At 47.0% G+C, this 17,096-nt stretch overlaps 1 protein-coding gene across 2 annotated transcripts in view; it reads left to right on the top strand.

Moving 5' to 3' along the window:
• FBXO38 (F-box protein 38) overlaps positions 1-17,096 on the top strand; it is a 424,910-nt gene that overhangs the window by 229,056 nt on the left and 178,758 nt on the right. For both annotated transcript variants that reach the window (XM_069244595.1, XM_069244596.1), the window contains exons 20-21: positions 9,205-9,308; positions 10,664-10,777. In XM_069244595.1, the coding sequence (XP_069100696.1) occupies positions 9,205-9,308; positions 10,664-10,777 (218 nt within the window). The remainder of the gene's footprint in view (positions 1-9,204; positions 9,309-10,663; positions 10,778-17,096) is intronic.

The following is a 17,096-nucleotide window of genomic DNA, read 5'->3' on the forward strand; positions in this document are numbered from 1 at the left end:
CAAGACAACCTTGGTATACAACACTACTAGACCGGTCAGTAGTGCCTCATGTCAAACTACCCAACAGACCAGATCTGTTAACACAGCACAGACAACAGATCAGGCATCCAAACCCAGCATCGCTGAATCTAGCAATTTGGCTCCTGAAATCCTAGAATTTGGACACTTAAACCTCACACAAGAATGTATGGAGGTCATCAAACAAGCTAGAAGGCCATCCACTAGACACTGCTATGCAAGTAAATGGAAAAGATTTGTTTGCTACTGCCATAATAATCAAGTTCAACCATTACATGCATCTCCAACGGATGTAGTAGGATACTTACTACATTTGCAGAAATCTAATCTGGCCTTCTCTTCCATAAAGATACATCTTGCAGCAATATCTGCATACCTGCAGATTACTCATTCAACTTCACTGTTTAGAATACCTGTCATTAAAGCATTTATGGAAGGCCTAAAGAGAATTATACCACCAAGAACACCACCTGTTCCTTCATGGAACCTCAACATTGTCTTAACAAGACTCATGGGTCCACCTTTCGAACCCATGCATTCTTGCGAAATACAATACCTAACGTGGAAAGTTGCATTTCTCATTGCCATTACATCTCTAAGAAGAGTAAGTGAAATTCAGGCGTTTACTATACAGGAACCATTTATTCAAATACACAAAAATAAGGTAGTTCTAAGAACCAATCCAAAATTCTTACCAAAAGTTATCTCACCGTTCCACTTAAATCAAACAGTAGAACTACCAGTGTTCTTTCCACAGCCAGACTCAATAGCTGAAAGGGCACTACATACATTAGACATCAAAAGAGCACTAATGTACTACATTGACAGAACAAAACTAATTAGGAAAACAAAACAACTATTTATTGCATTTCAAAAACCTCATACAGGAAACCCAATATCAAAACAAGGTATAGCCAGATGGATAGTTAAGTGCATCCAAACCTGCTACCTTAAAGCAAAGAGAGAGCTGCCTATTACACCAAAGGCACACTAAACCAGAAAGAAAGGCGCTACCATGGCCTTCCTAGGAAATATTCCAATGAACGAAATATGTAAGGCAGCAACATGGTCTACGCCTCACACATTTACTAAGCACTACTGTGTAGACGTGCTATCTGCACAACAAGCCACAGTAGGTCAAGCTGTACTAAGAACTTTATTTCAAACTACTTCCACTCCTACAGGCTGAACCACCGCTTTTGGGGAGATAACCGCTTACTAGTCTATGCACAGCATGTGTATCTGCAGCTACACATGCCACCGAACGGAAAATGTCACTTACCCAGTGTACATCTGTTCGTGGCATTAGTCGCTGCAGATTCACATGCGCCCACCCGCCTCCCCGGGAGCCTGTAGCCGTTTGGAAGTAATCTCCAACATTTGTACATTTGTAAATATATTACCTTAACCTTTATTTTGTACATACTTATTCATTCCATTGCATGGGCACTATTACTAACATACACAACTCCTACCTCACCCTCTGCGGGAAAAACAATCTAAGATGGAGTCGACGCCCATGCGCAATGGAAACAAAGGAGGAGGAGTCCCTCGGTCTCGTGACTCGAAAAGACTTCTTCTAAGAAAAACAACTTGTAACACTCCGACCCAACACCAGATGGCGGACTATGCACAGCATGTGAATCTGCAGCGACTAATGCCACGAACAGATGTACACTGGGTAAGTGACATTTTCCTTCTGAGTATGTGGACCCATTTTTCAGTACTGGACATGGTGCTTTCACTGCCACCATCTGAGCTGAACCCAGCCTTTCTTCGCTCCCATCTTCCTTTAGACTGCTTGTGAGAAGCTGGCCTAGTTTGTAGTGGGTACCAGAGGTACTTACACCTTATACTAGGTCCAGTGATCCACCTTAGTGAAATGTAGGCAGTGTCTAGCAGCTTAGGCTGTCTAGAGGTAGCTGTAGCAGAGCAGCCAAGGCTGAACTAGGAGACATGCGCAAAGCTCTTGCAATACCACTATAGTCACACAGTACTTATACACAAGAAAGACAATACTCAGTTTTACCAAAAATAAAGGTAATTTATTTAAGTGTCACAAGGCCAAAAATATCTTAGAGGCTATACTACCTTTGGAGGTAAGTATTATACACAATATATACACTAGTAACCAAAATCAGGTAAATCATAAAATAGTGCAAACAGTGAAAAACACAATAGATTGCAATGGGCCTAGGATTATGCAAAAACCTAGCAAGACTGCAAGACACCAGCGATGGATTCCTGGACCTGAAGACCTGTGGAGAGAGGAGACCAAGTTCAGAAGTCGATGAAGAGTCCAGGAAGAACAGGAGCCCCTGCTAACCTGGATGAAGGTGCAAAAGCGGGTTCTCCGGTTGGAAGAAAAAGTCAGAAATGCGCCAAAGAAGACAGCTGAAGGTTCCTGGTTGGTATAGGAGATGTCCCATGTCGAGTAGAAGAATGCAGGCTGGTTTTCGTTGTTGGATTCTGCCAACAAGCATTGGCAAGAAACGCGCTGGCAGGAAAAGGCGCTGCCCGGGCCCGGGCTCAACTCAGGATGAAGAGAGAGAGGGGACTCTCAGCACCTCAGAGAGCCTTCAGAAGAACAGGCAGCACCTACTGGAGTCCCAAAACACAGGGACAAAGGAGTTGCAAATGGCGGTTGTCGCAGCATTACACAGAGGGATCCCACACTGCTGGAGAACAACTTGGGGAGCTGAGCATCGCAGGATAGAGTACTGGGGACCTGGGCTACGCTGTGCACAAAGGATTCTTGAAGAAGTACACAGAAGCCGAAGGAGCTGCAAAACACGTGGTGCACAAGGGTACTGTCTGGCACAGGGAGGGAAGCTCTTACCTCCACCAAATTTGGACAGCTGGACCTTTGGACAGTCAGGGTCACTTTGGTCCACCACCTGTGTTCCAGGCATCACGCTCGTCGAGATGAGAGGGGACCCAGAGTACCAGTCGTCGCTGCAGAAGGGTGCCTGCTGAAACAGGGATGTGACTCTGTCACTCCACAGGAGATTCCTTCGGTGCTCCTGGTGCAGAATGAAGACAGGCAGTCTTGAGAGCTTGCACAACCTAGAAACTGTTGCAGTTGCTGGCAGGAGCTGAAGTTAGAGTTGCAGTAGCCTTCTTGGATACTTTGTTGCAGTTATAGTGTTCGTAGAGCAGTCTGAGGTTGATCCGATGGTCAGAAACTGAAGCAGAGGATGCAGAGGAGTCCTGGTGGAGTCTTGCAAACCGAATCTAAGGAAACACCCAGAGGAGAGACCCTAAACAGCCCTGAGAGGGGGCTTGGTTACCTAACTAGGTATGGACCTATCAAGAGGGGTCTCTGACGTCACCTGCTGGCACTGGCCACTCAGATGCTCCCAGAGGGTCCCCACACCTTGGAATCCAAGATGGCTAATGCCAGGGACCCCATGGAGGAGCTCTGGGCACCACCCCTGGGGTGATGATGGACAGGGGAGTGGTCACTCACCTTTCCTTTGTCCAGTTTTGCACCAGAGCAGGGACTGGGGGTCCTTGAACCGGGGTAGACTGGATTATGCAAGGGTGGGCACCATCTGTGCCCTTCAAAGCATTTCCAGAGGCTCTGGGAGGCTACCCCCCCCCCATGCCTGTCACACCTATTTCCAATGGGAGAGGGTGTAACACCCTTCTCCTAAAGGTAATTTGAGCTGCTCAATCCCAAGAGGGCAGACACCTGTCTGTGAGGTGGCAGCAGCTGGGGCTGCAGTGGATACCTCAGAGAGCTGGTCTGGCAGTACTGGGGGTCCATAGTAGAGCACCCAGGGTGCATGGAATTGGCCTCCCAATACCAGAATCGGATTGGGGTTACAATTTCACAATCTTAGACACCTCACATAGCCATATTTGGGGTTATCATTGTGAAGTTACATATATGTATTGACCTATATGTAGAGCACACGTATAATGGTGTCCCCGCACTCACGAAGTCCGGGAAATTGGTCCTGGACAATGTGGGGGCGCCTGTGCTAGTGCAGGGGTGCCCTCACACACAGTAACTTTGCACCTAGCCTTCAGGAACTGAAGGTTAGACATAGAGTTGACTAATAAGTTACCTAAGTGCAGTGAATATGGCTGTGGAATAGTGCTTACACTCTTGAAGGAGTGTTTGTATGAGCACCTTATGGGTGGCAAAAGAAATGCTGCAGCCCATAAGGATTTCCTGGAACCTCAATGCCCTGGGTATCTAGGTACCATATACCAGGGACTTATAAGGGGTGTCCAGTATGCCAAGCTGGAGTGTAATATGAAGTCATTGGACTATAGTGACAAATTCAACAACAGAGAGAGCATAAGCACTGGAGTTCTGGTTAGCAGAACTCCAGTGACAGTCAAGCATACTGACAACACAGTAACACATACTGACATCTAGGTCACAAACTATGAGCACTGTGGTCCTGGCTAGCAGGATCCCAGTGAGACAGTAAAAACACACTGACAAACAGGCAGAAATTGGGGGTAACATGCGAAGAAAGATAGTACTTTTCTCCAGCGCTCATGAGCTAAAAGAGCTTTCTCCCCCTCAAGGGTCAGTCTCATTTCCTCCAAAGCCTTTTCTCTCTCCTGCTTTAACCCAGGGGTGGTTCCTCCATTAGGGCAGAGGAGCGGCGTCCCCCCGCCAGCAGCGGCAACTGCAAAACCTTTTAAAGAAAACAATAATAAACTGTGTTTATTATCGTTTTCTTGAAAGGGGGGGGGGGCACGGGGGTGACGAGCAGCGCTGCGCATGTAGTTTGGCTGGCCGTCTTGGGACGGCCAAACACACATGCGCAGTAGGCTCCCACCAGCTTGGTGACACAGTTGCCGGTCTGGAGAGAGCCTGCATAGGGTCCCAGTCTGCCTGGGAGTGCCCTGTCTGCTTTGAGCAGCATCAGTAGTGGCCGCAGGACTGGCTTGGAGCCTGTGCCTGCAGCCAGGCGCGACGTGGATAGAGGAGCAGCATGCGGCAGAGGAATTAAATGTTTTTGTTTTTATTTAATTTGTATATCCCCCCCCCCCACACCTGCACACGTGCCGCCCCTTCTCGTTGCTGTGAGCCACGACTGCTTTAACCTATGTTTTACCAGCTCCAGCTCAAGCTTCCTGACTCTCCACCTATTCTCCAGCTCCTCTGGAGGCTGACCTGGAGAGGGAACACTGCTTGGAGCTCTAGAGGGATCTCTTGCACCATTCCCGCTAGCCTACCGCCCCACATGTGATGCTGGTTCCTCCAGTCATCCCAGGTGCAGACTTTGTTCCTCCTCCACAAAATCATTGTGATCCTCTGTGTTTTCACCAGCCTCCCTGGCTGCCAACCAGGCCCTTGGCCTTTTACAGCTCTTCCTTTTTAGTGAGGCATTTAAAAGGACATTTGAATTTCCTGCAGAACTTTCTGAGCTGAGGCACAGCATAGGTTATAACCTCTCCTGCTCAAAAACTAACTCTGCAGCTAGCCCTGATGGCTCAACAGACTAATACACGATTGTGGCCAAAACTCAAGATTTGCAAAAACAGAAAGAGAAAAACAGTATGCTGGTACGTAATTGTCTGCGATATGGAAGTAGTGTACACTGATCACTGTATGTAAAGTACAAATACAAGTCCTATCCCACCGCTGCTACCAATGTTAGAAATGGGGTCTCCAGTTGGCAGTGGTTTGCACCCTCTCCAAGTAGGGACCCTCACTCTGGTAAAGGAGCTACACAGCTAAGATAACCCCTGCTCACCCCATTGGCACAAGTAATCAGGCTTATCCCATACACCCCCCCCGAGGCAATGCATAAAGTATTTGTGTGTGTGTGTGTGTATATACACTCACACACAAACTGAAACACCACAAACATACTCCACACCAGTTTCATAAAAATAGACAATATTTATCTGAATAAAACAAGACCAAAACAACAAAAATCTAACATACAGAAGTTATAATACACATTTGTAAGATTAAATCTCAGTAAAATGCTTAGAAACACAATAGCTCTAACTGGGGCCATGAGATCATCGTTGATGAGTCGTTCCCAACAGTCCGACGCCACTCACAAGGGAGTGATGGCCGGTCATGGAGTCACACGGACCCTCAGGTACAGTACCTTGGAAAACGATGCGGAAACAAAGACATTGCACGGAGTCGGAGAGATGAGGCATCCGTGGCGCCTGTGCACCGTTGGTTCCTTACTACTACCGCAAAGGTGAGGCATTGGTTCCTTACTAAGAGGCAGGGGAGATGAGGCATCAGTTTCACAGCCAGGCAGAGGCACAGAATGGTTATGAAAAAAAATGCCCACTTTCTGAAAGTGGCATTTTGAAACTTAGCATCTAAAAAACAACTTTACCAAAAGATGTATTCTTAAATTGTGAGTTCAGAGACCCCAAACACCAAATCTCTATATGCTCCTAATGGGAAATTACACTTAAAAGATATTTCAAAGCAAGTCCCATGTTAACCTATGGGAGAGATGGGCCTTGCAATAGTGAAAATCAAATTTAGCAGTACATGGACATGTATAACACACCTGTGCATGTCCTACCTTTTAAATATACTGCACCCTGCCCATGGGGCTGCCTTGGGCCTACCTTAAGGGTGACGTATGTAGTAAAAGGGAAGGTTTGGGCCTGGCAAGTGGGTACACTTGGCAGGTCGAACCGGCAAGTTCAGACTGCCCACAAACACACTGCAGTGGCAGGTCTCAGACATGTTTACAGGGCTTCTCATGTGGGTGACACAATCTATGCTGCAGGCCCATTAGTAGCATTTGATTTACAGGCCCTGGGCCCCTATAATGCACTTCACTAGGGACTTACTAGTAAATCAAATAAGCCAATCATGGAGAAACCAATCACCCATACAATGTAGACAGAGAGCACTTGCACTTGAGCACTGGTCAGCAGTGGTATAGTGCCAAGAGTCCTAAAGCCAACAAAAACGAGTCAGAAGAAATTGGAGGAAGGAGGCAAAAAGTTTAGGGATGACCATGCTAAAAGGACTAGGACCACAATACATTGTCTGGTAGGGACTCCATCTAGCCGCAGATTTATCATCGACCCACCCATCCTTCCCGCTCTGTGAATGAGTTTTTAATTTCAGGGCTGTTCCACTCTCAGGGCCCTAGTTTTCAAACACCAGTGGATCAGTACTCATCATGGCTCCAGGCTTCTGGCATAGAAAGTCGCAAAAAGAACCTGATGTCAGTGTACTGGGGTGGCGCTGCACATCGCTTCCGGCACAGAAGATGCTGGCGACGCCATGTGGAGCTGAACGACGGCAACTACCAACGCACAGTGGTACTGCTCACAAATAGATTTCCGGATCCAGTCTGACGCCTGGGGATAACCTATGGTAAAGAATCTGTGGCTGGATAGTCTGTACTAGGTAAGTCGATACCGAAGGTAAGTAACTTGTTCTACAAGCGTACATCCCTGCACACCTGTTTTAAGTTTGATGATACTTCCTTGCAACTAATAGTATGTCCTATGCTCTCTGTTTTACATGATCCCCTTTCATTGTTTGATATTCTCTTTATTAGCGGAAGACCTGCTTCGCTTGTGCAAGCCACTGATACGAGGACCTCACGTTCTGCTTCTTTGCCTCTTTTATTCAATGAGTATCTCTGGGTGTTGCAGTGTACAGTTTGCGTCTCATTACTGGGGTTGAAATTGTGCTGTAAATAAGGCACACTCACCTCCCTATGAACATCTTCAAGTTTATTATGACCACTAAATCCTGAGAAAATGCCTTCCATTGAGTAGGAACTTGTTCAGGAAATAACGTTTCTAACGGCTGAAAGTTCTGCTTTTTTTGGTAAACGTGAGAATCGAAGGATGTATGTAAGTAGTTTGTCCAAGAACTACCTGGAGTGCAAGTGATGAGCAGGCTCTCGAATCACCACAGCTGGTGGAATCTTGGGGTTTGAAGGTAATATCTTACACTGATGATACTTAGCTTCTTGTGTCCTTCTAGGATAAAGTGACAGACGCTCTCATTTCCTTCAAGAAGTGCCTGGAGTCAATTCGCAACTGGATGAGTGATACCTGTCTTTAATTGAATTCCAGCAAATCTGAAATCCTTTTTTTGGCACTAACCAGTACCCTGATGAACTCAGCTGGTGGCCTTCGAAGTTTGGTGCGCCTCCGGCTCTTCCATGAGAAACCTGGGCTTCAAGTTTGATACTGCTTTGTCTTTTGAACCTCAGGTCAAAGGTGTCATGGCTAGCTGCTTTGTAACAATGAAGGCCATCAGGAGGATGTTACACCTGGTTTTGGTACTGCAACGAATACCATTGTATATTCTTGGGTCACTTCAAAATTAGACATTGTGAATAGTCAATTTTTTGGGGTTTGCATGCCTATCTACTGCACCGTCTGCAGATCATTCAAAATGCAGCTGCATGTCTTATCCTTAAAGTGCCAACACGCCAGCCAGTGTCTGCCTATCTGTGCCAGCTGCACTGACGACCAGTTGCTAGCCACATCAAATTCAAGGCAATCATTTTTGCCTGCAGAGCGCTAGCACAAAAGGGACGGGTGTACCATAGATCTAGGCTCAAGGCCTACTGTCAGGTTATATTCTTGTGGTCTAACGCCGTACAAAATTCTTGCAAACCCCAGCGTCAGCAAGGCTAGACAAGGTGGAAAATCATTTGCTTCCTCAACAGTAAAAATTTGGTACTCACTTTTTTATCGCTCTGTGTTTTGCCCCGTCTGAAACACCCCTCAGAAGAAATTATTGTTTTAATGATGCTTAGACGGTTGTCCAGGGGTATGTTGCGTGTTTGTCAGTTGTCCTGCTGCTAGCACCAGGACGCTTTCTCGGATGCGTCATACGCTTTATAAATGCCTGTTGGATTGTAAAATAGCCTTCTGTTGCCATTCTCCTAAACGGAGAGGGGGTGGGAGTGGCGGGGCTGAACTTTTAAAACCCATAAATTCACTTAGATTCTGCAAATTATAAATTTGTAAGAGCAAGGGAACTGACCGTGATTTATTTGTAGATTAAAATGTTGGTTTCATATAGCATGCTCTAACCTTTACCCCCACACGCACTCCTAGATACCATTGGTCCGTTTTTTCCGCTTAATGAATTTCAAAATACTTTTGCCCGGCTTGATCTAGTATTTCCCTTTTGTATTTATCTCTTTTCCTGCGAATACCACAGGGACTACAAACGTACTGTCTCCTCTTGTTCTCTAGGGAGCTCATTAAGTATGAATTCTTCCCTGAAGCCACAAGAACAGAGGATGACGTGAAGAAATTCCCCAAGTATCCATGGGGAAGAGATATTTACACTTTAGAAGGTAAGGTTTGACATCCAGCGGGTAAGCACATCCTGGTCCTTATAGGGATGAAGAAAGCTATTGCTGTGGTGAATATTCTTTTTAAAAGAGATGGTTCTTAGGTTGCCTCCAAGAACTAGTTAATATATCTCAGTTATTTTTCTGTGGAACATTGTCTTAACATGTACTGCAACCAATCAAGGTTCTTGTGGAGTGCGGCTAATCACCGAAGAGGGTCTCAAGGCGCTAGGGGATAGGAAGGAGTTCAGGCGAAGAGCCACGTCTTGCAGTACTTCTTGAATTGAGGTATTGTGGGTGATTTGCCTGAGGTGTAGCAATAGAGTGTTCCAGGTCCTTTCAGCAAGGTAAGAGAAGGCTCTTCCTCCAGCTGACTTCTTGCTTACTCTTGGGGTTGTGGTGAGGGCCAGTTGGGCGGAGCAGAGGTTTCGGGTGGGCATGTGGAAGGTCAGGTGGTGGTTAAGGTATACGGATCTGATGTTGTGGAGGGCCTGCAAGTGAGACAGTGGTAATGATTCATATACTGTGTACGTTAACCAGTGTAGTTGTGCAGAGGATACTCTGAACATTCAGAGGGGTTTTTATTGTGTGATTAGTGGGTATTTAATTTTTGCGTTTGTTGACAAACCCTTACTAGCAGTATCTTAAAAACTTTAGAAAACTGACTTTCATATTGGAATTTCTGATCTGATCTGAAACACCAGAACACCAAGGGCCTGATGTACAATGTCCTTACGCGGTCGCAAACAGCTAAAATAGCCATTTGCGACTCGCAAAATAGGAATGGTACATCGTACCCACCCATTTTGCAGTCAGTCACAATTGCCCGCAAAATAGGGATTTGCGACTAGCAATAAGGAAGGGGCGTTGCAGAGGCATCCCTTCCTAATTGCGAGTTGCTGGAGGGCGTATGATTGTTTTGTGACCGCAATTACGGTCTCAAAAAATTACAGTTATCACCAATTTCAAATTGGTGGTAACCCATTCACAAACGGTAAGGTTCCCAAAATATTTTTGCAGAGCAGGTAGTGGTCCCACAGGCCACCATCCATGTGAGTGCACCCCTTCCCAATGGGGTCGCAAATTGAGAACTACCTCATTAAGGTTAATGAGGTAGGTCATTTGCGCCCCTATTGGGAATCGCAAACAGTGTGAGGTACACTATTGTACATTAGACTTTGCGACTCGCTAAGGAGGTGCAAAACTCAGGGTCGTACATCTGGCCCCAAAATCTTTCAAATATTCTCCAGCACAGAGAAAGGATTATTTCCCATATCATCTTAGGTTTGTTTCCCTCCTAGCAAGGTGTTTGCATGCTCAGGGCTGTCCTAACATCACATTCTCAAATGTTTTTCTAGGCACTGTTGATGGGGCTCCATATTCTATGGTGACAGATTTCCCGTGGCTCCGGTCACTTAGAACAGCAGAACCCAATGGCTATGCCAGATACGATTTTGAAGATGATGAAAGAGGTAAGCATGTATTATGTGTGTGCCTTCTGCTACAGAAGCTACAGAAATGTGAGCAAGAGACTCATTTTGATGTTTTGGGGAACAAGGTTGCTACATGTGGTATTACATTGTTCTCACCTCGTATACACTCATGATGTCACAGTCAACGAACAAATTTATGTGAAATAACTGTGCTTCTGTAGGAAAGTACCATCTTGCCTAGCATGTTACCCCCATATTTCACTGTATATATGTTGTTTTAGTTGTATGTGTCACTGGGACCCTGCCAGCCAGGGCCCCAGTGCTCATAAGTGTGCCCTGTATGTGTTACCTGTGTTATGACTAACTGTCTCACTGAGGCTCTGCTATCCAGAACCTCAGTGGTTATGCTCTCTCATTTTCTTTCCAAATTGGCACTAACAGGCTAGTGACCAATTTCACCAATTTACATTGGCATACTGGAACACCCTTATAATTCCCTAGTATATGGTACTGAGGTACCCAGGGTATTGGGGTTCCAGGAGATCCCTATGGGCTGCAGCATTTCTTGTGCCACCCATAGGGAGATCTGACAATTCTTACACAGGCCTGCCTTTGCAGCCTGAGTGAAATAACGTCCACGTTATTTCACAGCCATTTACCACTGCACTTAAGTAACTTATAAGTCACCTATATGTCTAACCTTTACCTGGTAAAGGTTGGGTGCTAAGTTACTTAGTGTGTAGGCACCCTGGAACTAGCCAAGGTGCTCCCACATTGTTCAGGGCAAAATCCCCGGACTTTGTGAGTGCGGGGACACCATTACACGTGTGCACTATACATATGTCACGACATATGTATAGCGTCACAATGGTAACTCCGAACATGGCCATGTAACAGGTCTAGGATCATAGAATTGTCACCCCAATGCCATTCTGGCATTGGGGAGACAATTCCATGATCCCCCCGAGTCTCTAGCTCAGACCCGGGTACTGCCAAACTACCTTTCCCGGGGTTTCACTGCAGCTGCTGCTGCTGCCAACCCCTCAGACAGGTTTCTGCCCTCCTGGGCTTGGCCCAGGAAGGCAGAACAAAGGACTTCCTCAGAGAGAGGGTGTTACACCCTCTCCCTTTGGAAAAAGGTGTCAGGGCTGGGGAGGAGTAGCCTCCCCCAGCCTCTGGAAATGCTTTGATGGGCACAGATGGTGCCCATCTCTGCATAAGCCAGTCTGCACCGGTTCAGGGATCCCTCAGCCCTGCTCTGGCGCGAAACTGGACAAAGGAAAGGGGAGTGACCACTCCCCTGACCTGCACCTCCCCTGGGAGGTGCCCAGAGCTCCTCCAGTGTGCTCCAGACCTCTGCCATCTTGGAAACAGAGGTGCTGCTGCCACACTGGACTGCTCTGAGTGGCCAGTGCAGCAGGTGATGTCAGAGACTCCTTCTGATAGGCTCCTTCAGGTGTTGCTAGCCTATCCTCTCTCCTAGGTAGCCAAACCTCCTTTTCTGGCTATTTAGGGTCTCTGCTTTGGGGAATTCCTTAGATAACGAATGCAAGAGCTCATCAGAGTTCCTCAGCATCTCTCTCTTCACCTTCTGCCAAGGAATCGACTGCTGACCGTGCTGGAAGCCTGCAAAACAGCAACAAAGTAGCAAAGACGACTACTGTGACCTTGTAACGCTGATACTGCCGCCTTCTCGACTGTTCTCCTGGTGGTGCATGCTGTGGGGGTAGTCTGCCTCCTCTCTGCACTAGAAGCTCCGAAGAAATCTCCCGTGGGTCGACGGAATCTTCCCCCTGCAACCACAGGCATCAAAGAACTGCATCACCGGTCCTCTGGGTCTCCTCTCAGCACGACGAGCGAGGTCCCTTGAACTCAGCAACTCTGTCCAAGTGACTCCCACAGTCCAGTGACTCTTCAGTCCAAGTTTGGTGGAGGTAAGTCCTTGCCTCCCCACGCTAGACTGCATTGCTGGGAACCGCGTGTTTTGCAGCTACTCCGGCTCCTGTGCACTCTTCCAGGATTTCCTTTGTGCACAGCCAAGCCTGGGTCCCCGCCAATCTAACCTGCATTGCACGCCCTCCTGAGTTGTCCTCCGGCTTCGTGGGACCCTCTTGTGCAACTTCGGGTGAGCTCCGGTTCACTCCACTTCGTAGTGCCTGTTCCGGCACTTCTGCGGGTGCTGCTTGCTTCTGAGTGGGCTCTTTGTCTTGCTGGACGCCCCCTCTGTCTCCTCCCTCCTGGGCCACAGCAGCATCCAAAAACCCTAACCGCGACCCTTGCAGCTAGCAAGGCTTGTTTGCGGTCTTTCTGCACGGAAACACCTCTGCACGACTCTTCACGACGTGGGACATCCATCCTCCAAAGGGGAAGTTTCTAGCCCTTGTCGTTCTTGCAGAATCCACAGCTTCTACCATCCGGTGGCAGTTTCTTTGCACCCACAGCTGGCATTTCCTGGGCATCTGCCCACTCCCGACTTGATCGTGACTTTTGGACTTGGTCCCCTTGTTCCACAGGTACTCTCGTCTGGAAATACATCGTTGTTGCATTGCTGGTGTTGGTCTTTCCTGCAGAATTCCCATATCACGACTTCTGTGCTCTTTGGGGAACTTAGGTGCACTTTGCACCCACTTTTCAGGGTCTTGGGGTGGGCTATTTTTCTAACCCTCACTGTTTTCTTACAGTCCCAGCGACCCTCTACAAGGTCACATAGGTTTGGGGTCCATTCATGGTTCGCATTCCACTTCTAGAGTATATGGTTTGTGTTGCCCCTATCCCTATGTGCCTCCATTGCATCCTATTGTGACTATACATTGTTTGCACTGTTTTCTATTGCTATTACTGCATATTTTGGTATTGTGTACATATATCTTGTGTATATTTGCTATCCTCATACTGAGGGTACTCACTGAGATACTTTGGCATATTGTCATAAAAATAAAGTACCTTTATTTTTAGTATATCTGTGTATTGTGTTTTCTTATGATATTGTGCATATGACACTAGTGGTACTGTAGGAGCTTCACTCGTCTCCTAGTTTAGCCTAAGCTGCTCTGCTAAGCTACCTTTTCTATCAGCCTAAGCTGCTAGACACCCCTCTACACTAACAAGGGATACCTGGGCCTGGTGCAAGGTGTAAGTACCCCTTGGCACTCACTACAAGCCAGTCCAGACTCCTACAGCTTCTAATAACACTGCTCTCAATGTATGTCAGTTTTTCCCAGTATTGTCCAGCCACCATTCTATATTCTTTCACAGTCTCAACATGTAGGAAGCTGGCTTTCCATGCAGTGTATCAGCGTAGGGGTAGACAGAGCAGATAGTCCAGGCGACCCTTATTGGTTGACAGAGATTAAATAATAACCCTAAATGCTCTCATTTGTGGTAGTGTGGATGAATAGTTTAGGCTTATCAGAGAGTAGTGCAAAGCATTTGTTGAACATACAGTGTCAATAAATGAAACACAGACCCAAAAAGGAAACTTGAGACGAATTTAGAAAAATAACACAGATTTTTATATTAATTTAGACACCAAGAACTTCAAGATCAGGTAAGTACTTGAGTTCGTGATATTTCAAAACTTAGAAAATACAGCTGTCAAAGTTGAGGCATGACAGGGTAAGGTTATCCTATGAGGAAAACACACACTGCACGTGGTCACTTGCAATCGACTTACAGGACTGTTCTTCTGGACTTAAAGTAAGTAGGGGCCAAGATCTCTAGAACCACCAGCAGTTTAGGGTTACCTGTTTTGGTGTGTCCTGGTGCAAAGTATTCCATTAGTTTCCCCCCACTCCCAGTTTTTGCCTGATATTTGATACAACTTTGACTGAAGTGCACTGGGTTCCTGCAAACCACGTCCCCAGCACCTGAGTTCTTTGCCCAAAACTGATCAGTTGTTCACAAAATTGCAATACCTTTGGCACTCCTGTAAGTCCCTAGTAAATGGTTCCACAAGTACCTATGGCATTGGTACCGAAGAAAGTTCCCAAGGCCTGCAGCATGTATTGTGCCATCCTTAAGAACTGCTCACCTAGCTCACGCAGACTGCCATTGCATGCTGTGTATCTTGGTGCAGCTAGAAGTGAAAACATGGCATGGTACACAGCCTGTGTGCCATGCCCACTAACAATGCATTCAATATATGTCAGTCATCCCGCCAGCAGGCCTTTCTGCTCTAAGGCAGGGTGCATTATATTACATGTAAGGACATATCTGCAAGAGCAGAAATTGCTACTGCTATATCTTTGTTGATTCTTAGACATAGTAAGTGATTAGGGAATCCATTTTAAGTGCATATGCTGGACATTGGTCAAAAGGAGTTCCCCAGCTACATGATGACTTCACTGCAACTAGGGGGGTTTGGTATGAAACATCTCATAATAATAAACCCTCACTGATTCCATTGATGGATTTATTAATACATGCACCCAGAGGGCGCCTTGGAGGTGCCCCCTGAAAAACCTACCAACTACTAGTGTTCTGACTGACTGGTGTTAACCAGCCTGCAACCAACAGACAGGTTTCTGTCCCCACGGGTGAAAACCTCCTCTCTCGGGCAGTCAGCGACAAAGCCTGATCTGGCAGGAGTGTTACACACCGTTCCCCACAGGATAACCTGCAAATTAGTCCACTGCCTTTGTTATGTGAATCTGTCTTCCATCAGAGGTGAGGAGAAGCCGACCCCTCTGGCCCAGGGCCCAATTGGCATCTGGACAGGTGGGAAAATTAGTAGTCAGATAAGCGTATCCACATTCAGGTCAAGTCCACCCCTAACTGGAGCTACCTCATGTGGGCACAAAATTTGAACATCTGCCATCTTGGTGATGGTAGAACTAGGAACTCTGGGACAGGGTTATGTTCAGTGGCTACTACCCTCCACTCCCCTAATGCCCCTAAATTCAGTATTGAGGGGAGCCCCTGGCACCAGAATATCCGATCTGGCCGATGTGAAAGAAGAAGATGGACCCTGAAGAGTTGCAAAAGTAAGAACAGAAGACCAGCAGCTTACTTGGCCCAAGCCCTGCAGGCCTCCCTGCTGTCCTCAACAATTGCTCCAAAAGCAACTTCCTGTTCTTCCAAAAGCCTGAGAGGCCTGTCAGCCTTCAACCAAGACCCAGGAACTACAGTGGATTAGAGGAGGTGCTCCCCTGCATCCTGCAGGCACCTCAGAAGAACTGCGAGTACTCCAGACCGCCAAAACCAGAAACTAGAAAGCACCACTGCATCCGTGCCCCCTAGCTCGAATTGAAGTGTGCCAACAGTGCCAAGGTGGTCCACCGGCCCTCTAGAGATAAAGTCCACCTTGGGTTTGCCAACTGTGGACTTCCCAGTCCCGCCTGCAGCCTCTTTGTGCAGGCCCCTTTTACTGCGAGTAACCTGGTAACAAAAACCTGACTCCTCAGGACACTGCTGTACCCATCCGCACTGGCCCAAGGAGAAAGAGGGCCAAAGGTGTCCTGCGTCCCCGAGCATCGTGAGACCTGAGCCCCCTTATTGGTTCAGTCAGACTTGCCCCAATTCCCAGCTTGCAGCATCTTTATAACCTGACCATTCCTAATAGGTTAATATTAGAGAACCAGATACTGAAAAGCTTTTCTGCACCTAGACGCCCTAGTGCCTCCCGAAGTGCTTGGTGCTGCCGGGGACCTTGCGCTATACTTAACTCCAGAAGAACAGTCCTGTAAGTCGTTGTTAAGTGCCTGAAAGCAGTATGTGTTCCTTTCCTCATAGAATAATGTTAGAGATCCCGACTCTGAAAAGCACCTCTGCACCTGGATGCCCTAGTGCCTCACAAAATGACCTGCTGGTGCTGCCTTGGACCTTGCTCCATACTCACCTTAAGTCCGGAACAATGGTCATGTACGTCACTGTAAAGGACCTATCTAGTAAACAGGGCTTTGGTTGCAGAAGCCCCACTTTTTTGCTTGGTATTTAATGCAAGTTTGACTGAGGTGCACTGGGTTCCTGCTAACCAGGTCCCCAGTGCCCGTGTTCCTTCCCCAAAAAACAAGATCTCTGCTCAATTTATTTCCGCAGCTGACCAGGTCTTTAGCACCTTTTGTAAGTCACTTGTTGATGGTACCTCTGATACCTTGGACAGAAGTACTAAAGAGCAGTCCTTAAGACCTGCAGCATAACTTGTGCCACTCTGAGGGACCCAGGACCAAACTCATGCAGACTGCTATTGCAGGCTGTGTGATAAGGTGCTCTAGTAAGTGAAAACGCAACATGGCACACCATGTCCCCCAAACACTGCATGTAATATTTGTAAGTCACTCCTACAGTAGCCCTGACAGCCCTAAGGCAGGGTTCATTATATTACAGGTGAGGACATGCATGCATGAGAAAATATGCCCCT

This window comes from Pleurodeles waltl, chromosome 7, assembly GCF_031143425.1.
Source record: "Pleurodeles waltl isolate 20211129_DDA chromosome 7, aPleWal1.hap1.20221129, whole genome shotgun sequence".
Lineage (NCBI taxonomy): Eukaryota > Metazoa > Chordata > Amphibia > Caudata > Salamandridae > Pleurodeles > Pleurodeles waltl.